The sequence below is a fragment of the Elaeis guineensis genome, chromosome 3 (assembly GCF_000442705.2).
Source record: "Elaeis guineensis isolate ETL-2024a chromosome 3, EG11, whole genome shotgun sequence".
Lineage (NCBI taxonomy): Eukaryota > Viridiplantae > Streptophyta > Magnoliopsida > Arecales > Arecaceae > Elaeis > Elaeis guineensis.
The window spans coordinates 123165904-123188327 of NC_025995.2; the positions used below are offsets into that span (position 1 = coordinate 123165904).

The following is a 22424-nucleotide window of genomic DNA, read 5'->3' on the forward strand; positions in this document are numbered from 1 at the left end:
ATAAATTTTTAGATAAATTTGTGGATAAATTATATTTCCGATCCTTAAATTAAGTTGGATTTTTTAAATAATCTATAAACTATAAAAAGCTAAAATTTGATCCTTGAACTATCCGAACCAGTTAAATGTTGCTTTTAAGTGCAATTTCGATAGTTTTCTCTCAATGAAAGTTTAATATCATAAATTTGGAGCTTATATAGGGTATCATTCGCTCACATGACTCAATCGGATATGGGTACATGGCTTAAAATATTTTGAGCCATATTATCTTCTTCTTTTCCGGATGTCAAAATTTCTAATGTCTATCTCTCCAAATCTTCATCTTTTTCTCCAAATCTCTGATATTCCATCTCTCTTCTTCTCATCTCCAAAATTCTAATAGAAAAATAAGAGAAAAAAAATTCCTTCCCTCCATGGCCCCATTCTTCTTCTCTCTCATAACTTTTTCTTCTTTATCTCTCACCACTCCATCTGATTAACTCTTTTATCCATCTCTTTTCAAATCTCTCACTTTCTATCTTTCTTTTTCTCATCCCAAAATTCCAATGAAAATAGAAGAAAGAAAGAAAAACCTCATATTTTTCGTGGCCTTATACTCCTTTGCTTGATTCTTTTCATCCACTCATCTTCCATTATCTCCTCCTAAAGCCTCTTGTCGAGTCAGCATTGGTTTCATCATCTTTCTCTCTCATTCCAAACCCCTTTTTCTCCTCATTTCATCTTTTTTAAAAAAAAAAGAAAAAAAAAAAAAAAATAATAAAAAATAATATCATATAAATATTATATAAATATTTTTTTAAATTTTAATACTACATAAGTACTGCATAAATATTGAATGTTGTGTATCAAATTTTTGATAAAAAAAATCATCAAAATTATGCCTGCGGATAACATCAAATCATTTTAGTGGTTTGAAAATTAAATTTTAATTTTTTTTAAAGTATGATTTAATTTAAAAAATAAAAATATAATTTTTTTAAAATTTTTCATTCATGAAACGACAGATCTTAAAAAAATCTAAATATAAAGGCTCGGTTGTCTGACTCATCGACGACGTAACATCCCACCCACACTTTCTTTTGCGGCCTTCCTGTTTGTTTGTTTTTTTTTTTTTTTAAATCTTCTGACTTTGTGTTTTTGTTTTCCCCTCTGCCTCATGGGGGAACGTGTCACTGGAACGCTCCGCGTGGGCACCGCGGGGCGTTCTAGAAGGCGCTTCCAAATCGGAATGGATGTACCTTCACCCCTAAGCGTCGGACGTATCGCGGTAGGTCTCGCGTCCGGAGCCGAGCACCTCTCAACTCCGAAGCCACCATTCTTTTATATATATATATATATCGACAGGTGATGGTCGCGGGCACTTCTAATCTTTTATAGATTAAAACCATCTGAATCCTTCTCCGATAATCCTCTTCCCCCATATATAACGCCGGGATTCAAGCCAGAGATCCCGGCCACTCGCCTACCAATGGGCTCCTCCAGCGCCGCACAAAGTCCGCTCTCGCTGGATCGCATCGCCAAATACCACGCCGACGGTTCTTCCAGGTGCTGCTCTCCGTGTCCATGTATCACGGCGGGCCCGTCCGGTCACGGCTTCCTGCCAGATGCGTGCACGGCGGTCTGCACGCGTCTTCAAATCGTGACAAGGTCAAATTTCCACGCATAATGGTTACCGCCTCTCCCTCTTTTTCTTTCTTTTTTTTTTTTTAAATAAAGCATAAAGGTTGCCTAATTATTAATTTTTTAGGTAGTCAGGTTGCTTAATTATTTAAATAAAAAATCATCCTATCACGGTCTGCTAGCATCAGTAGCAGTCGAGAAGTCGCGATTAAAGAGGGCTATCGGAGCTGGCTGATGTGAGTTGCGAAGATAACCGGGCTTAGATAGCTTTCATGGTCTTATTTTAGTCATTCTGCATGGAGCTAGTGGTCTTAATCTCCGCCAATGAATATGAATTAACACGTGTAATTAAGATAATTTGACTGCTATTTTATCTTTATGTCTTGATTGGGAGGAAAGAACAGAATAGAAAAAAAAAAAAAAGAATGGAAGGAGAAGTTTGTAAGTTATTATTATTTTTTGGTTGAGAATTTTTTTATAAAAAAATAAAAAAAAAGGAGAAAAATGAAGGGAATGTAAATTCTTTCAAATTCATAATTTTTTTTTTCAAATCAAACAAAATTAAAGAAAAAAATTAAAAATTATGAATCTTTTATAATTTTTATTTTATTTTTTTAATAATAAAAAATAAAATTAATATTATATTTTAATCTTAAGATTTATTTCAAACATCCCACCTAAGTCTTCCATCCGATTCAAATTTTTTAGATGAAAAAAATTAACAAAAATAAAAAGAAAGATGGAAAAAATAAAAAAAATAATATTTTTTTTGATTTTTTTCTTAAATTTGTTGGATTTTTTTTAAGAATATAATAATAAAAAAGATTATAATATTTTTTTTGATTTTTTTTTCAATTAAGAAGGAAAGAAATTATTATTATTTTTTAAATTTTTAATAAAAAAAGATATATTTATTTTTTTAAAAAATTTTGATAAAAAAGAGATATATTTTTTTTATTAATATTTTTTTTCTAAACTTCCCATGAGAAATATAGCATTCTTTATAAAATTTGATCGACATAAAAAAGCTCGGTAGATCTCACAATCTTTGAAACAAGATGGAATGAGAATCTAATTTTAATTTTATAATTATGTAGCCAAACAGTGAAAATTTATCGAGGGATAATAATAATACCGTCCAGATGTAAGTGGGCCTAGCCAATATAATTATATTCTACCAAAATAATAGAATAGTGTTATAGCATAGCATATGAAAAAGCTTATCCTCTCTAATTATCATTTTATTTCAATTCACTTTTTAGTCTAATCAAAAAGTGAAAGAACGATTTTATATTTATGATAGGATCCAAATCTATTACAATACCTGGAATATTTTATTTTCTGCACCTATTTCTCTCAGTAAAATGACAAAAGTTCTTGGTATAACTTTATTTTTTCTTTGTGAACAACTTTCCCGCCGCCCGCCCGCCCATCCAAGGTGTAAGTCTTCAAAATTCAATCCATATATCAAATATTTTATAAAAATATATGGAAGATTGACGTGCAAGAGATCATTCGTCTGGAACTCTGTATCTGTTATTTTCAAGAAGAAAGGAAGTTTTATAAAGACATAATAAATGAAACAGATAATTATTTTTATCATTTTAAAGGTCTTCGAAGATTTTTCCGGCTCAGGCATTTGAAATAAAAACAGAAAACAACAAACGCGCGATAAGATATTTGGCCGACCGGTCTTACTTTAGTCTTTAGCTGGCGGGCATCTTTTCATCGACCTGATCCACCGTTCACGTTGTCTGCCACGTGTCGTCCAAAGTCAAATCATTAATGGCGCATTCAATTATGGGCCCACCATGTAGGTGCTATGGAGCTGTCAGAAGAATATATTCCATATTTGCATCAAAAAGAATATATATATATTCCATATTAAAATATCAGGATGCGGTCATCCATGACGATCGCAACAACCAGATCAGGTGAGCGCTCTGAAATACCATGCATCCTTCGCTCCATTGATTGAGTACAGATTTTAAACTAGAATTATGATCTCATAAATGCCGCAAAACTTAACCAAATTATTACAATTGAATATTATAAAAACTCTAATATTAACTCTCCATAAAAACTGTTAAATTAACTCGCTTACCTTTTTTTTTTTTTTACACACACACACACACATATATATATATATGTAAAATTATAAATTCTGAATTTCTCTCTCATGTGTTTCCCAAGAGGTTCTGCGCCTCCGTTGTGTCAGTTGGTGTTTCGTGTGCAGCACGATGTTGAGGGTCACGAGCGTTGGATAATTCGCCAAGCACCGCATCGAGGGGGAGAAAAAACCGGCGTTTCGAATAATAAAAAATGATATAAAAGACTAAGGTAGTTCCAGGCAAGAGACTGGTTGACTTGTCACGGCCGGCGAACAGGTCTCCAATCTAGAGTAACCTCCCGTCTCTATAAAACGCCTACATCCACACTGGTGCTATGAGCACGGACGTGCGATCCGTGGCCTCCGCTATACCCGGAATTTGGCCGTCGGAAACGCAGCAGGCAGCAGCAGAGGTCCGTCATGCCTCATCCTCTGTTCAGGCCGTACGACTATTCTTTGTTATCGTATCTTGGTTTTGTTTGTCTCACCTTTAACTCAGTACTGGCCGTTTACCGATCCGTCGATAACCCATGGATGGTGGCCTTCGTCGTGTGTGCTTACGTAGATCTCATGTTGCTCCTCCATTTCCTTCGTGTGCTCGAGAGGACACCGGAAAACTCGCCCAAAAGGAGCCAGCTGAAGGTGGTGGTGTGGTCCCTTGCAACGACGCTTACGGCCATGTTTTCATGCAAGGTGGCCGCTATCATGCCATGGGCCGTTAAGCTCATAGTTTGGGGCATGGCGGCCGGCACGACGCTCGGCGGATTTTATGCCTTTTTTATCTACAGCGATAAGACTTCTCATTAGTCTTTCTTCCCTTTGAAATACGTTTTTGAGAAGCTGATATCTAGATATATGATGTCTGAAAAAATGATCCTTACATGTGTAATTGATAATGGGAAAAGCAATATATTTTAAAGTGGATTATGTTTAGTTGGATATTTATTTTTTTAAAATATATAAAATATTTATTATATTTTAATTAAAAAAATTTAATCTATTCTATCTAAAAACTTAATGATATTTTAAATAGAATTAATTATCTAAAAAATCTTATATTTTTTGAAAATTTTTAATTTTAATATAATCTTTTAATTTTTTCAATCAAGTATGCGTAGTATCCAATTTGTTGCAATGTTGGCCTGCCATCAATTTACCTTAAAATTTATCGTTAAAGATGCATACGTGGAAATGAGGTATTAAATTTAATAAAAATAATTAAAATATTTGATTTTTATGTTTCTCTCTCTCTACAAATTGGAAAGTGTGCATATTTGATAGAAAAAATTAAAAGATTATACTAAAATTGAAAATTCCAAAAAAATGTAAGATATTTTAGGTAAGTAATCTTTTTTTAAAAAATCTTAATTTTTAGTCAATGGAAAAGTGACTTTCTTATATCCCATATGAGTTTTTCTTTCTGATAAAAGATGCATTTGGTTTGCGAAGAAAAGAGAAAAAATGTGATTAAAAGAAAAATAGAGAAAGCCCTCGTATTTGATTTGAGTTTTCAAAGGATAAAGATCAGAAAGTAGCATTCCTACGAGAATATGATTTTCACATTTTATAGCAAACAAAATTCATGAGGGATATGAAAAGTTTAATTCCTAGATGCTGGAAATTGAGATAATCTTTTTTTTCCAAATATATCCTTAAATTTTTAAATATAATCAATAAGATCTTTATTTTTATTAAAGAAGATATTTTATATAATTTTTTTACAAAATTAGATATCTAATTAAACATAAACCACTTTGAAATATACCACTTTTCCATGACTAATCAAACATGAAAAAATTTATTTTTTTCGATATCATATATCTAGACATGAGCTTCCCAAAAAAATATTCTAATGAGAAAAATTCTTTCTATGAATCAAATGAGTCTGAAATATGAAAATCTTATTTTTATGAAAAAGCCACTTTTCTTTTAAAACTCTACTCAAATATAAGTTATTTCTATATTTTTTTTGCACATACTTTCCCTTCTCTTTCTACAAATCAAATGAGTCTTGAATATATTTGTGAGAATCTTATCTTTATAAAAAAAAAAAAAAAGCTAACTTCTTATATCTTTTTTTTTGAAAACTTTAACCAAATATATGATATTTCTTTTTTTTTTGGTGGTTCACACTTTAATACTTTTCCTCCTCTTTTTTCCATAAATCAAACAAATCCTTAAAAAATATATTTGTGATAATCTTATTTTTATAAAAAAAATTATTTTGTATGTCTCTTTTGTCGAAATATTTTTTTCTTGTCTTTTAGGGAATCAAGCAAAGTCTTTGAGGATACTAGCAAGGTATATTAGATGAAGCCACGGTACATACCCAAAGTATGTCTTTTTTGTATCTAAAAAAATATAGTATGTCTTTTTTTTTAAGAGTTAATTACTTAAATAATTTTATATATTTTTAAAAAATTTTAATTTTAATATAATTTTTAAATTTTTCTATCAAATATGCATACTATCTAAATTATTGTAATGTTGGCCTGCATTCAACCGATGATAAAATTTACTGTTAAAGATGCATATCCAAAAATAAGGTGTTAAATTTAATAAAAATAATTGAAATATTCAATTTTTATGTTCCTTCCTCTCTCCGACATCATGGATTTTCGGATCTACGGCGGCTCTCCGATGATCCTGTCCGCTCTGCTCTTTTGGAGGATTTTTCGATTAGAAACCCGATGACTTCCTCCCTTGCACCCAATCTCACCATGCCTGACCGGAGGTGAGAGAGATGAGAAAAATCCCAACATCCGGTTCTCCTCCACCATCCAATTCGATCTAAATCTCAGTTCGTGATGGCGCTCCACCGTCAGAACCTCTCCCCCTGCGAAGAGTACGTCGATGATTGGCCTGGCGACAACTCCTCGTGCTACTTCTGGTTATACAATGTCTTGTGCAACACTACCCCCATGTCGTCCAGCAATGCTGTCCCCATCGATACCATCGATCATGACTACGATCGCCACCTCTCCAACGTCCTCATCATCGTCATCTCCATTGCCGCTGCGGTCTTCTTTGTCTCCGTCATCACCTGCTGCGCCTACGCCGTCTTCTGTGTGCTGGCACTGGTGCCGGCGCCACCCCCTCCACCCCTGTTGCGGCCAATCGCCTCGTCACCCGATCGTCGGGGAGCGTGCACCTGCAAAAATGAGAAGTCCGCACTGATCGGAGGCAGCTCCGGCGGGGACCCTCCGACGGTCAAGTCAGAGAGGTGACTGGGCAACAGTGAAATGAAGACAGAGAGCTCGATCGAGGGAGAGAGGGAGAGAGGAGAGAGCGAGCCTGTGGTTTCGAAGTCGAGAAGTGGGAGTGATCGAGTGGATCCCTTGCACTGTTGCCTTCCCCAGTTTATATAGTGGAGCACGGTATGGCGCCGTCATTAATGGCGCAGACAAGTGAGGAACTGTCAACTCACTGTAGACTGTCAGAGTCGCCGTGAAAGTGTCATGTCGCCGTGTGGCCGTCAAATCACCAGGGTTGACAATGCCCCCGGCGGGACAATGCCCCTAGGTAGTCGCGCCGCATGTTGCTGTCAGAATTGACAAGGTCTGGCGGCTGTACGGCGATTGGAGGAGTCGACCGATCTTAAGTCGGTGGCCAGCCGAGTGGCATCGGGATCCTCCGCTGGTCGGCGAGCTTTACGTGAGTCGGCCATCAGACCTCTGGGTTCAGTCGGTTGAGAAAGGTGCGCCCGACATATCCTCAGTCGGTCGGTCCGGCCGTCAGTCGGTCGGTCCGCTCGACCGTTGGTCGGTCGGTCGGTCCTTCCGGCAGTCGGTCGGTCGGTCCCTTCGATCGTAAGTCGGTCGGTCGGTTCCTCCGGCCATCGGTCGGTCGGTCGGTCGGGGGGTATTCTCCAACAGTTGCCCCCCTCCACTCCTGAGTCGGACGGTGAGCTGGCGACTAGGAGTGGATTCGTCGTATGCAAAGATCCGACCGTACCGCCGGTTGATACGGTGTCGGGCGTCTCATAAATGCCGAGCGATTTACTGGCGTCCGACGTCTAGTCGGTGTCAGACGTCTCGTCCCATCGACGTCAGGTGTCATGTCGTCGTCGGACGCCCCGCCATGTTGGATGTCCCGCTGGTGTCAGCGATAAAACCGGCACCAGGTGTCCCGTCCCATCGGGAAGGGGAACCGTCATTCCCGCCGTCCCTTCGGGGACACCAAACATCGCGTCCCTCGCGCCACGTGGCGTGCGGCCATTGGTTCATGTTAGGTGGAGCGGATGGAGGTGACGTGGCGCAATCTGAAGGAGGGTGCGTCGAACCGTCGGACCGTCGGACGGCCCTGATGACGCCACGCGGTAAAATCTGGGGAGCCTTCGTTGGCCGCGCCTTCATCTCGACCGTTGGGGGGCACTATATATACAAAGTTACCCCCACATGGTTTTTTACCCTCCTCATTTTTACAGTCGAGACTCTGCCCGCGTGAGTTTTCCTTCCAGGTACTCTCTCGCTCCGCTCCTTGTTTGCAGCTCTTTCTTTTCCTTCCAAGGGCTGCCATTGTCTTCCCCACCTTCTTCTTCTTCCTCCTGGCCATTTGTTCTGAATCCATGGCCAGGACGTCCCCACGAGGTAGTCGGTCGGGAGAGCCGACCGAAGACACTCGGTCGTCCCCGGAGGTGGAGGTTTCTTCACTTTCGGGGCCGAACGTCGATCGGCTCCGGGAGCAGTACCGCATCCTGGAGCAGTTCCGGCTGTTCGCCCCTGGCGCCGATGGTCGGGTTAATAGCCCGCCCGAGGGTCAGGTGGCCTTCTATCTGGAGGATCTCTGGGCCGGCCTTCGATTTCCGGTTTCGGAGTTCGTCCGGAACATTTTTGACTATTACGGGCTATGCCCGGCATAACTTGCGTCGAACTCGATTCGGCTGATAGTCAGTTTTGCCCTTTTGTGTCGGCTTTTGCCGACCGAACCTCGGATCTCTCTTTTTCGAGTATTCTTCGTCCTCCGACCCCACCCTAAAGCCCGAGGGTGGTGGTACTTCGTCCCTCGGAAAGGGCTCTCTTTCATTACTGATCTTCCAACGTCCATTCACGGATGGAAGAATCAGTTCTTCTTCGCATCGTCTTCTGCTTCCTGGGGGTTTTCCGTCCGCTGGGGGAATCCCCGAACCGAGCCAAATGAGAACAGTCGGGTGGAGGCCGATGATCGGGAGGACTTCCATCGATTAAAGGACATCTCGGTGCCGAAGCAGAGCGAGTTCGTCACCGAGCAGGTCTTGTACGACGCCGGCCTTAGTCCGGTCCCCCGTTTAGGTCGGTTTTTTATTTTTCCGACCGCTCTTTTTCTCTTTTTTCTCTTCCTCTTCGGCACTGACCATTCATTGTCTTTTTCAGATATGCCACCGAGGACACAACTGATGGCGGCCGACATACGCCAGCATGCCGTGAGGAAGAGGCCGGCGCAAGGCGTCGGGCCGTCGCAGCCTCTCAAGAGGCCCCGTGCGCCTCCGCCGAGCGAACCAGCCGGGTCGGAGGCAGAACCGGTGATCGCACTGTCTGCGCCGACAGTGCTCGTCGATGTCCCGTCCGAGGGACTGTCGGCTGAGGGCGCGGCCTCACCAGGCAGACGGGCTGCTGAGTCTGCTGATGGCGCGCCGACCGCCCAGCAGGCTACAGAGGTTCGGGAGGAGGTCCGCGAACTCGAACGACCGACGTACGCTGCCGCCGCACCGTCGGTCGAGACCCGGTCGGGGTCGAGCTTGCCGTCGATTTCCGATGCCAGGGCCTGGGAAACCAGCCGAGGCAAGGCCCCCATGGTGTCGGGCGACGAAGGTCGGTCGGCTGGCGGAGGGTCGGCCGACTTTCCTCTTCCCGAAGGTGCATCGGGTCTGGCCGACCACGACTTGGCCAGGAAGTTGTGCCAGGCTCTCCTCCTTCCCGCCGACATCAACGTGATGAAGAATCAGCATGTGTCCGACATGCTATCTTCGTTCTATCCGATGATGATCCAGGTAAGTTTCTCTTCCCTCCGACTTTAAATACAGTTTCTCATAAACTTGCTTTCTCATCGGTCGGTTTCATCTTGTGCAGCTGGTCTTCAATATCTCAGAGCTGGAGGCCGGATATCGGAAGTTCGGCGAGATGCGTGCGGCGTGGAGGGACAAAGTCGGAGCCCTCGAAGCCGACAAAGCCATCCTCATCGATCAGCTGCAGCAGTCGGTGGACCGGGAGAACCGACTCGAGGGGGAGGTCTCCCAACTTTTCGAGGAGAACTCCCGACTCAAGGGGGCCTTGGCGTCGTTGGAGTCGGAGCTCCAGTCGGCCAAGGACGATGCAAGGAAGAAGTCCCGGACCATCCGTCGGCTCCGACACGAGCGAGATGACATCGACAAAGAGCTGGAGGCGGACCGCGAGCAACTCCGAGCGAGTCTCGGGAATCTCGCCAAGGCCGAAGAAGGTCTGTCCGTTGCTCAGGCCGATGCGGACATCGCGAGGGGCGAGGCCGAGTCGGCGAAGGAGGCTCTGAGTCGGGCCATTGAAGTCTTCCGGGACTCGGAGGAGTACCGCAAAGAACTTCTGGAGAGCGGCTATCTCTCGTACCAAGTCGGGTACGAGGATGCTCGGGAAGCCGTTCGGGGCTGGTACCCGAGACTAGATCTCAGCGGCGTAGTTCTGCTGGAGTCGGAGGCCCCAGCTGCGGAGGAGACGGCCGGACCAGCGTCGGAAGGTCTCTCCACCAGGGCGAAAGCCGAAGATGTCGCAGAGCCGGTTGCCGAAGATCAGTCGGCCCCGACTGCAGAAGTCGGAGCTGATCCGTCGACCAACTCCCATCATCGTCCAGTGGAGGACGTTGATTCCGACGATTAGTCGGTTTTGTTCTGTTTTATGTTTTTGCTTCGACTTGTAATCGGGCTCCGGCCTTCCTTTGTAAACCTCATTTTGATTCTTCAATGAAATGAAAGCTTTTGGACTTAGCTTTTTCTCCGTTTATTTTTCTTCGTTCGTTGTAGAATATCTTTGTAAGTCATTAACACACATAGGTTGGTGAAGACGTCCGGCAACTCGTGCCGCCACGGACGTAGAGTACGTCCCGACTTTGGGTCGGCTTCTGATAGTCAAAGTCGTCAGTCGGGCACATCCGTTGAGTCGGGAGCCGACCGAACCTGGTAAAGGTTCGGTAGTCGGGCTTCTATAGACGCGTTCAGTCGAATGTCGTCCGGCGCAGTGTCGGGGGAACGACAATAAGTCAGATCCCCCTGCTCTTGCGTCGGATATTCGTTCTGTATCTTTCGACACACGGTAGCAAGCTGAATGTCGTCCAGCCGGTCGTAGGTCGGTCGGCAAGTCGTGGATGCGACTAAGATCGTGTTGTGCGATAGACGGTGGTAAGCCGAATATCCCTCGACCGGCCGTAGCCTGGTCGGAAGTCGCGACGACAGTCGCGTGGGCTTTTCGCCTCTCTTTGGTCGGGGCCCGATCGGCTTGTCGGCCGATGGTTTGGCTCGAAAATTCGACCGTAGAAGGAGTATTAACTCCTGTCCATAAGGGTTCATCGGTCCTTGTAAGGGTCCGATGCATCGTCGAAGGAGTGTCAACTCCCGTCAATGTAGATAAGTCGGTCCTCGCAGGAGTCCGATGGATCACCGGCGATAAGGCCGTTGGTTCCAAGAGGACACTAAGTCCACATCGTCACGTCGGGGCTTGACCTTGATGAGCACCGATCATTAGTCGAAGAGTTAAAACTCCGAGCTTTCAAACTGAATTTGTATTCCGACTATTGAATTACAAAATTCACTGGCAATACAGCTTCAAGTTGTCGGCGTTCCAAGTTCGGAGAATGGGTTTCCCTTCAAGGGTCTCCAGTCGGTAGGCTCTCGGTCCGTAGGTGTCTGCTACCTTGTAGGGTCCTTCCCAATTGGGAGCCAGCTTCCCTTGGTCCAAGGGCTTCGACACTCCTGCCTTCCTCAAGACCAAGTCGCCAGGCTTGAAAAGCTTCGGTCTGACCTTGGCGTTGTAATACCGAGCGACCCTCTGTCGGTACGAAGCCATGCGAATTTGGGCCTCGTCCCGTAGTTCGGGGCGGAGGTCTAGGTCGGCCCTCCGACTCTCGAAATTATCCGGCTCTTGGTACCGCTCGACCCTTGAAGATGGCAGGCCAATCTCGAGCGGGATCATGGCCTCCGTCCCATAGGCCAAACTGAAAGGCGACTCCCCGATCGGAATGCGGGGGGTCGTTCGGTAAGCCCACAGAACGGAGCCCAGCTCGTCGACCCAGAGACCTTTGGCTTCGTTTAGTCGGGTCTTGAGTTCGTGGAGCAAGGTTCGGTTGGTCACCTCGACCTCGCCGTTGGACTGGGGGTGCCCGACCGAAGTCAGTCGGTGCCTGATGTGGAACCTGATGCAGAAGTCTCTGAAGTCCTGGTTGTCGAATTGCCGTCCGTTGTCGGTGATGATGGTGTGCGGCAACCCGAACCTGAAGATGATGGACTTCTGGATAAAGTCCTCCATCTTCCGCTCGGTGATCTGCGCCAATGGTTCGGCCTCTACCCACTTGGTGAAGTAGTCGATGGCGACAACGAGGAACTTCCTCTGGCCCGATGTCGGTGGAAAAGGATCGAGAATGTCGACCCCCCACTGGGCAAAGGGCCACGGAGCGACAATAGGAGCAATTTGGCTGGTCGGTTGGTGTTGAATGTTGGCGTACTTTTGACATGGCTCGCACCTCCGGACCAACTCGACTGCATCCCTCTTCATGGTAGGCCAGTAATAACCTTGTCGCAGGACCTTGTAGGCCAGGGACTTGCCCCCCAAGTGGTTCCCGCAAATTCCTTCGTGAACCTCTCGGAGAGCGTAGTCGGCGTCGGTCGGTCCCAAACACCTAAGTAGGGGAAGGGAGAACGACCTCTTGTAGAGTCGGCCGTCCATGATGACATATTGCGAGGCCGACCATCGGAGTCGCTTGGCCTCCGTGGGATCTTCGGGACTGATCCCGTCGGTCAGGTACCGGACGATCGGGTCCATCCAACTTGGTTCGGACGTTAGCTGCTGTACTTCTTCGACCCGATCGATGCTCGGCTGCTGGAGGTTCTCCACGAACGTCCGACCCAAAGAGTCGTAGGCCGACGTTGCCAATCTGGAGAGTGCGTCGGCACGGGCGTTCTCCGACCTAGGGATGTGAGAAATTTCGAAATACTTGAGGTGCGCCACGAGGTCCTTCACTTTCTGAAGGTACTTGATCATGGTCGGATCTCGCGCCTCGAATTCGCCCTTGACCTGTCCTACGATCAGCTGAGAGTCGGAGAATGCCCGGAGGCTGTCGATGCCTAGCTCCTTCGCCATCCTCAAGCCAGCGAGGAGTGCCTCGTATTCGGCTTGATTGTTGGAGGCCTTGAAGTCGAACCGGAGGGCGTACTCGGTGACCACCCCATCCGAATTCGTGAGGAGGAGCCCGGCCCCGCTTCCCTGAGCGTTTGAGGCTCCGTCGATGTGGAGTACCCAGGTGGAGATCGGGTCTGGCTCAGAGACCGCATCTCGTCCTGGGTCTTCAGCTCCCGACCCTTGGTCGGTTGTCGGGCATTCGACGATGAAGTTGGCCAAGACCTGAGCTTTCAGGGCAGGCCTTGGTCGGTACTGAATGTCGAACTCGCTAAGCTTCATCGCCCACTTCGCGAGTCATCCAGATGTGTCGGGTCGGCGCAGTATTGCCCTCAGGGGCTGGTTGGTGAGCACCACTATAGCGTGGGCTTGGAAGTATGGGCGGAGCCATTGCGCGGAGACGGTCAGGGCGAAAATCATCTTTTCCGTCTCCGAGTATCTGGCCTCGGCACCGTGGAGCACCTTGCTGGTGAGTAGATAGGCTGATGGGTTCGGCACTCATTTTCTCGGACGAGCACCGAACTGATCGCCTCAGGAGATGTGGCCAAGTAGAGATACAAGGTTTCCCCGACCTGCGGCTTTACGAGCAGCGGCAGGGAAGCCAAGTACTTTTTCAGGTCTTCGAAGGCCTGTTGGCACTCATCCGACCAAGAAAAACCATTCGCGTGGCGCAGAGTTTTGAAGAACGGGAGGCACCTTTCAGCTGATCGAGAGATGAATCGGCTAAGAGCGACAATTCTTTCGTTCAGCTGTTGGACCTCCTTCTTGGTGTTCGGATGACGCATGTCAAGGATTGCCTTTATTTTCTCAGGGTTGGCCTCAATCCCTCTATGAGAAATGAGGAATCCGAGGAACTTCTCTGAGGTCACCCCAAAAGCACACTTGGTCGGGTTGAGCTTCATTCGGTGTCGTCGAAGGGTGCGAAAGGTCTCCTCGAGATCCTGAACATGGTCTGGGATCTGCGTGCTTTTCACCAGCATGTCGTCCACGTATACCTTCATGTTGCGCCCAATCTGGTCTTTGAAGACCTTATTGACGAGTCGCTGGTAGGTGGCGCCGGTGTTCTTCAGTCCGAAGGGCATCACCCAATAACAGTAGAGTTCCTTGGGAGTCACGAACGCGGTGTGCTCCTCGTCTTCAGGCGCCATCCGGATCTGGTTGTACCCGGCGAAGGCGTCCATGAAGCTGAGCAGTCGAAATTCGGACGTCGCATCCACCAGCTGGTCGATCTTGGGAAGCGGGAAGCTATCTTTTGGGCAGGCTCGATTGAGGTCGGTGTAGTCGATGCAGATTCTCCACTTTCCGTTGGCTTTTTTGACCATGACAACATTGGCGAGCCAATCGGGATACGTGGATTCTCGGATGAAGCCTGCCTCGAGTAGCTTGTCCACTTCTTCGTCGATGGCCCTCTGCCTTTCTGGAGCGAAGGATCTTTTCTTCTGCCTCACCGGCCTCATCGTCGGGTCGATGTTGAGTCGGTGGGTTATTATTTCTGGGGGATGCCCGACATATCTGCTGTCAACCAAGCAAATACGTCGGCATTGGCCGTCAGCAGCTCCGTCAGTCGGCGTCGTTCGGTGTCGGGCAATTGAGACCCGACCCAAACTTTCCTGTCGGGATTTTCTCCTATTGGGATCGCCTCGAGCTGCTCGACCGGCGAACCTCGTTCTTCCTCCTCCCGTTGGTCCAGCTTGTCGATCGTCAGAGAACCCCTCAACTCATCGCTTTGAGCGGAGATTTGGAAGCATCGTCGGGCGAGCTGTTGATCCCCGCGCATCTCTCCGATTCTATTTTTGGTCGGAAACCGAACAAGGAGATGGTACGTCGAGACGATTGCCCTGAGGGCGTTCAATTCGGGCCGTCCGAGTATGGCGTTGTAGGCCGAAGGAACTTGGACGACCGCGAAAGTTAGGTGGACCGTACTTTGCCGTGGTTCGGTGCCGGCCATCACGGGCAGGGTGATTTCTTCCTCTGTCATGACGGCGTCTCCGGCAAAGCCGATCAGGGGCATGGAGACCCTCTTAAGTCGGTCAGTTGACAGTTGCATTCGGGAGAAGGTCGAGTAAAACAAAATATTTGTCGAACTTCCATTATCAACAAAAATTTGTTTTACATCGTAATTTGCTATTGTCGCCGACACAACAACAGCATCGTCGTGGGGAGTTTGGACGCTCCGAACGTCGTCTTCCGTAAAGGTGATTACGTCGTCCGGGCGCGGCTTTTTCGTCAGCTCCCCCCCGTAGACGTCCCCGGGCCCAGCCGCTTGGAGATCATGTTGATGACTCCAGCCGTCGGCTGGTTGTTCGCCGCTTCTTCAGTCGGCTGGGGTCGTCGATCGGCAACTGGTTGGGTCGACGGACCCTTCCGAAATTTGTCGAGATACCCCCGGCGGATGAGAGCCTCGATCTCATCCTTCAGCTGGATGCACCGCTCGGTGTCGTGGCCGTGACTTCGATGAAATCGACAGTACTTCCGACGGCCGAGGCCTTTCGCCTTCAGAGGCGGAGGCCATCGTAGGTATTCCTCCCCCTCGATCTCCATTAGGATCTACGCACGAGGAGCGGAGAGAGGAGTGTAGGAGCCATACCTGGGGCGTGCCGGCCTCGGAGTCTGTTGCCGGGGCGACTTTTGGATTCGTCGGGGTGGCGAGGCCCGACTATCGGTCGGGGGCCTACTTGGTTCGGTGGGCTCCCGACCTTTTCTCCACTTCTCTTTCGGTCCTCTTTGGCCAAGCGTCGGTCGGACGCCCTTCGTCCGCGCGCATATACTTGTATGCGCGCTCCAGTAGCTCGGCATATGTCCGGGGGAGGGTCTTGTCTAGAGAATAGGTGAATCGGGATGCCCTCAGGCCCCCTTCATGGCTGAGACAGCCATGTCTTCGTTGAGGTCCCGGACCTCAAGCGTGGCCGCGTTGAATCGCACCACGAAGTGTCGGAGCATCTCATTTTCTTCCTGCTTGAGGGAGAAAAGGCTGTCCGACGTTTGCGGCGGCTTTCGGCTGGTGCTGAAATGGGCCACGAACGAGTGCTCGAGCTGCCCGAAGGAGTGGATACTTCCCGATCGGAGATCGGAGTACCAGACCCTAGCAGCCTTGCAGAGTGTGGCGGGGAAGCCGATGCAAAAAAGAGCGTCGGTTGCCCCTTGGATCATCATGAGAGCTTTATAGCTCTCGAGGTGGTCGACTGGGTCGGTGGAGCCGTCGTATGGCTCCATGTGCGGCATTTTGAACCGACTGGGAATCGGCTCGTCGAGGACCAGTCGGGAGAGAGGTTGGGCGGTCTGGAAGTCGACGTCGTTCGAAGACTTCTGGCCGTCTATCTGCAACTGGACGAGTTGGCGGTCGATTTCCTCGAACCGGCGCTCGTAGTCGTCCGCTCGTCGATGCTGGGAGACCCCAGGAGTGGAGTCTCCGAAAGATTCTGAGAGGGAGGCCGACGGCGTGCGCGGCCGTTTCTCCTTCCTTGCCCGTTCCAACGGGGAAGGAGAGGACCGCTGGGATCGTCGGTCGTCGCGCCATGGTCGTCCCTCCTCTTCTCCGTGGGAGCGCTGTTGGGGGCGCTCGCATGGAGGCGACAGGGATCGGCGCGGTCGTCGGCGGCTGCTCTTGGAGGGCATCGGTCGGGCCGCCGGTTGCTGCTGGAGACTTTTGACTGCGTCCGTCAGTACGGTCATCTGCCGTACGATGGCCGCAATCTGCGCCTCCGTGGTCACTGCAGGGCGCGAAGAGCTGGGCTCCGCCGCCGGTGGTGGCGGGGAGGCCTCTTCCCGGCGGGAAGAGCGCCTTGCCGACCCAGTGATTCTCGATCGTTGAGCTCTTGTCTTTGTCATGCTGTCCCCTACCTGGCGCGCCAATCTGTTACGGCCAATCGCCTCGTCGCCCGATCGTCGGAGAGCGTGCACCTGCAAAAATGAGAAGTCCGCACTGACCGGAGGCGGCTCCGACGGAGACCCTCCGACGGTCAAGTCAGAGAGGTGACTGGGCAACAGTGAAATGAAGACAGAGAGCTCGATCGAGGGAGAGAGGGAGAGAGGAGAGAGCGAGCCCGTGGTTTTGAAGTCGAGAAGTGGGAGTGATCGAGCGGATCCCTTGCACTGTTGCCTTCCCCGGTTTATATAGTGGAGCACGGTATGGCGCCGTCATTAATGGCGCAGACAAGTGAGGAACTGTCAACTCACTGTAGACTGTCAGAGTCGCCGTGAAAGTGTCATGTCGCCGTGTGGCCGTCAAATCACCAGGGTTGACAATGCCCCCGGTTGGATAATGCCCCTAGGTAGTCGCACCGCATGTTGCTGTCAGAATTGTCAAGGTCTGGTGGCTGTACGGCGATTGGAAGAGTCGACCGACCTTAAGTCGGTGGCCAGCCGAGTGGCGTCGGGCTCCTCCGCTGGTCGGCGAGCTTTACGTGAGTCGGCCATCAGACCTCTGGGTTCAGTCGGTTGGGAAAGGTGCACCCGACATATCCTCAGTCGGTCGGTCCGGCCGTCAGTCGGTCGTTCCGCTCGACCGTTGGTCGGTCGGTCGGTCCTTCCGACAGTCGGTCGGTCCTTCCGGCAGTCGGTCGGTCGGTCCCTTCGACCGTAAGTCGGTCGGTCGGTTCCTCCGGCCATCGGTCGGTCGGTCGGGGGGTATTCCCCAACAACCCCCATGCTACAGCCCTGTTCCCGCGGGCATCGGTGCCGCTGCCTTTCCTCGGTCCGATGATGATCAGTTCTCTGAGGACAGAGTGGCTGCACCCCATGTGGTACATCCAGACCGTCGGGCTTGATGAGTCGACGATAAGGTCCATCGCCATCACCAAGTATAAGGTCGGCAGTGGGATCCTCTGCGCCGCCGACTGCTCGGTGTGCCTCGGGGAATTCCAAGATGGGGAACTCATCTGGCTACTCTCCAAGTGCGGCCATGCCTTCCACGTCCCCTGCATCGATACTTGGCTCCGGGCCCACGTCAACTGCCCTCTTTGTCGGGCCCACATTGTTGACCCGATGACGAAGCTCGTCAGCGTCGATCCTTCCCCTCCTACTACCGCCATTATCGTTACTAACTCGATCGAGGGCTCAAGATCCTCGACCCCTATGGACAATTCCCGTGCCACCTCCCCTCTTAGTCGCTCCCTCCACGCCACCACCCTCCTTGCCCCGCAACCTGCGGAGAACCCCCACCCCCCGGGCACCATCGTCACGAGAATCCATGACGTCGGATAGAGAAAGAAACATACAAGTCAAATATTTTAATTATTTTTATTAAATTTAACATCTCATTTTCACGTATGCATCTTTAATGATAGATTTCAACGTCCATTAACGGTAGGTTAATATTGTAATAAATTGAATAGTATATATATTTGATAAAAAAAATTTAAAAAATTATATTAAATTTAAAAACCTCAAAAAGTATAAGATTTTTTAGGTAATTAACTCTTTTTTTAATTTAATAAAAAGGAAGATAAAAGACCACCTAGATTTTATCAAATTTTAAAAAGTATTATATCATATGCGATAGTACTTAAAGGCCTATGCTTTTATATGTGAATATTATGAGAAAGTTGGTCAACTTTTTTATTAACCAACTTATCCAAGTTTTCACAATTTTTAAGATGGATAAGTTATTTTTTCATGGATAGTATTTATCCATAAAATAAAAAAAAAATTATCTACCTAAGAGGTGGCTAAATCATTTTTTCATCAATCAAAAAAATAATTCATTTAATTTATTCCTAATATATCCATAATCATATAATAATATAATATAATATAATATTTATATAATATATTATACTATATTATTGTATATAATAATATTATATTATATATTATATTAATATAAGATATTAGTATAATATAATATTGTAATATAATATGTTATAATAAAATAAAATAATATATAATAATAAAATATATTATATTATATATTTATATAATACTATAATAATATAATAATAGAGTATAATGTAATATAATATACTATAATATATTAAATATTAATATATTTTAATATATTATAATATATTATTATATATAATAATTATATAGGATAATATGTATTATATTATAAAAATGTATAACAATAAAATAATATAATATATTAATATTTTATACTGTAATATTATAAATAATAATATAACAATATAATATACTATTATAATATATGATAATATATTATAATGATATAATATATAATAATAAAATATACTAGTAATATAATATATTCTAATAATATAATAATACAATATATTCTTATATATTATATATTCATATTATGTAATATAATATAATATATTATATATATTTATAAAATACTATAATAATAAAATATATTATATGTATATTATTATATATTAATATAATATAATATATTATACTAAATTATGATATATAATAATATTATATAATATATTATATTATAGTACTATAAAATATTAATATAATATATAATATTATAATATATTAATATATTAATAATATAATATAATATATAATAATATTTATATAATAAAAAATATTATAAAAAATATAGATAGTTATAGCAACTTATCCAGAAAAATAGTAATACAAAAGAACATAGGTAACAGATTTTTAAATATTTTTTAATGCATGAAAGAATATGAATAAATTATTTTTCTATCTAAATGGTGTTTGAAAAATATTTATTTAAAAAAATATTTTTTTTAGATAAATTTTTTTATCCATAAAAGAATAGGCCCAAAAAGTTCTGTTGTCCGCTAAAAATAAAGCCAAGGGAGGATAGTTTTTATAGGAGAATTAGGGGTAGGAACTAAGGGAATGCGATGGAAAAAATAAAGAAAAAGAAAAAAAGAGATAGAGAAAGAGAGGGAACAATATTTTGATTATGTGCTCGGACTTACAAAGATCATCCTATATGTATTCTTCGGTGCATAGTTCATCAAATTGGATAGAACCATTCAATTCCGAGCTCACCAAATTATACTGGCAATTGATCGGAATGATTTTGTCTTGTAAAACAAGATACTGATGAGGACAGAAGAAGAAAAATAGAAAAAAAAAGGAGGAAAGAAGAGAAAGATAAGATCGTTGGAGGGCTGCCAAGCCTATCTGAGCTCTGCCCTCCTTAAGCTCAGTAGGGAAAAGAGAAAAAAATTAAGAAAAAGAATAAGAGAGAGATGGTAGGGAGGTCAGTAGGGGCCGTCGGTGGACTATGGATAGTTGGACCTCCCTACTTAAGCTCCTGCCACCCTCATTTTTCGACCATAAAGTTTTGTTTTCTTTTTGTCAACTCAAAGTGAAGTCTGCAATACTATGAGTTATAAAAAAATAAAACTTTACAATAGAAATAGCCATAGGAGGTCACGAGAGGGGGAGGCCTGGACATTCATGGCCCTTCAGCACCCACCACAGGCCTCACCATCCTCTCTCTTTCCTTCCATACCTTAACCTTATGAGTCGACAAAAATATAATTTTTTATGATTGAAATAAAGATAAATGCTCATATTTCAATTTGCAAGTATTGGTGGCAATCTTCGGTGAGATGGTCGACAGTGAGCCAAATTGATGCACCTAAGTGGTGCACGACAGGAAATCAACAAAACAAATCTTTTTGTCGAAAGTTGTTTAATAGAGAACTCTTTGATGCCTAAGTCAGCCGAAGAAAGAAAATAGTTGAAAGTCAAAAAGCGAGAGTCCAAAAGCTTATAATTAGTATCATTTATCTAGTCCTTCATGGCTTACCACTTTATATAGAGCAAAGAAAGCCATTACTCCCATCCCTGAATATTCGGAACGTGAGAGTTATAGTGTTTACTCGGTGGTTATCTCATTAACTGCTATTAAAGTCGAGTAATGGGCCGCTCGTGGGCGACAATTATGCTTTACATTTGTAGGTAGTTAATATTCATGTCAGATAACTGTCGTTTGATCCCAAACCTGTAAGATTTAAATAGTCAATATGGTGTCGAGATTGTCGTCGGTCAGGAACTACCATGTATCAAACGTTGCTAGCCGGTCGTTGATGGCATTGAACCAAGTCGGTCAAATGTTGATCACATGTCAAATCAAGTCGGTCAAATGGTGATCACATATCGAATCAAATTGGTCAAATACTGACTCGATCAGTACACTTAGTCGATACGAAGATGAGAAAGAGAAATAGTCGTCGTGCACTTAGTCGGTAAGAAGGTGAGGATGAAAGATAGTCGGCTAAGCGATGAGGATCTACCCAAATACTTACCTCCCAATCGAGTCTTATTTTGTAGCTTTAATCAGGCTAGAGGAGTTAATTGTCGTATAGGTCTGAGTTGCTTTTTTCGACGATCTTCGCTTGTCCTTGCTTTGAAAGCTGCATCCAGTCATTTTGTTGTTTCTTGGAGCGACCCATCATTTTGTTGTTTCATGAGATGTACGGTGGCTCTATCACATCATAGGTCATGCATCAATAAATACCATGAATCGCTCGAGGTGATCTTCCATAATGATTGCGGAAGATCGGACAGCTGGATAATAATCATTGAGCGACCTGAGTAGTCCATGTGTCAGACGGTCATTTTCTTGATTTGTTGTCATAAGGTTCTAGCTTATCTGGCATAATCTCAATGATGGTACATCGAAAAGTCGAAAAAATGATTGACTGAGATTACTGCCACGTATCAAAATCTCCAAAGAGGTCACGACTTTCCATGTCGATCATGATCATTGAGTAATTCTATAAACAAGGGTCATTTTCTCTTCAGATATCCTTCCAATTCTAGAGCTTTTGTTTCCAGCCCAAAGTTCTTGTCCTCAGTATAGGATCCGTCTCCTTAGAGTGGTTTAGGCTCCTTCATAATCAGCCTTCTCCCTCCTCATCAGTTTTTTCGTCGTCGTCGGTCCCTCCTTCATCATTGTTGGTTGTTTCCTAAGGTTAAACTTCTTTTTCCACCATCTTTAGGTTTTTGCCTTAGGAATGGCTTCACTCGGTAGAAAGTTCAGAGACGAAAACATGGTGGGAGACCAAGGTTCTCGGACTCCAACTATCTGGAGAGTGATCGAGGATGTTCCTTAAGATGATGCCGAAGATGCTCTTCTCGGCAGGATCGGCCTAGTCTTGAAGAGTTGGATGAATAGCCAGTTCTCGAAAATCTTTTCGGGCCTCTTCACAAGAGGTTCGAATTGTTTGAGGCCGATATTGAACGGCTAAGGGATCATCACCACATCCCTAGTCGGCATCGGTTGATGGTGCTCGATGAAGATGGTCGGATTGCCTATCCTTCGGATGGTTATATTGCCGTCTATGAGGAGTTCCTCCACTCGGAATTTCGATTTTCTATATATTCCTTCTTTGTAAATATTTTTGTTCTGTATGAGGTAGTTCCTGCCCAACTCACCCCCAACTCCATTAGGATTTTGTCTT

General features: G+C 45.4%; 1 protein-coding gene and 1 long non-coding RNA gene across 3 annotated transcripts; both read left to right on the forward strand.

Moving 5' to 3' along the window:
• Nucleotides 1-1129: 1129 nt before the first annotated feature.
• Nucleotides 1130-4649, forward strand: LOC140856675 (uncharacterized). Of its 2 annotated transcripts, none has more exons than XR_012140241.1 (2): nucleotides 1130-1668; nucleotides 3814-4649. It is a non-coding gene; the product is annotated as an uncharacterized lncRNA (long non-coding RNA). The 2 variants fall into 2 exon arrangements; XR_012140242.1 differs by lacking the exon at nucleotides 3814-4649 and adding an exon at nucleotides 1756-1983.
• A 1253-nt stretch (nucleotides 4650-5902) lies between these two features.
• Nucleotides 5903-10653, forward strand: LOC140856676 (uncharacterized). The gene is made up of 3 exons (XM_073254793.1): nucleotides 5903-9000; nucleotides 9082-9698; nucleotides 9778-10653. Exons 2-3 carry the CDS (start codon nucleotides 9084-9086, stop codon nucleotides 10552-10554), a joined length of 1392 nt encoding a protein of 463 aa, XP_073110894.1. The 5' UTR covers nucleotides 5903-9000; nucleotides 9082-9083; the 3' UTR covers nucleotides 10555-10653.
• The last annotated feature ends 11771 nt before the right edge of the window (nucleotides 10654-22424 follow it).

Coding starts and splice junctions, on each gene's coding strand:
- LOC140856676 (XM_073254793.1), top strand. CDS start 9,084: ATGCCACCGAGGACACAACTGATGGCGGCCGACATACGCCAGCATGCC. Junction 9,699..9,777: donor TCTATCCGATGATGATCCAG/GTAAGTTTCTCT, acceptor CATCTTGTGCAG/CTGGTCTTCAATATCTCAGA.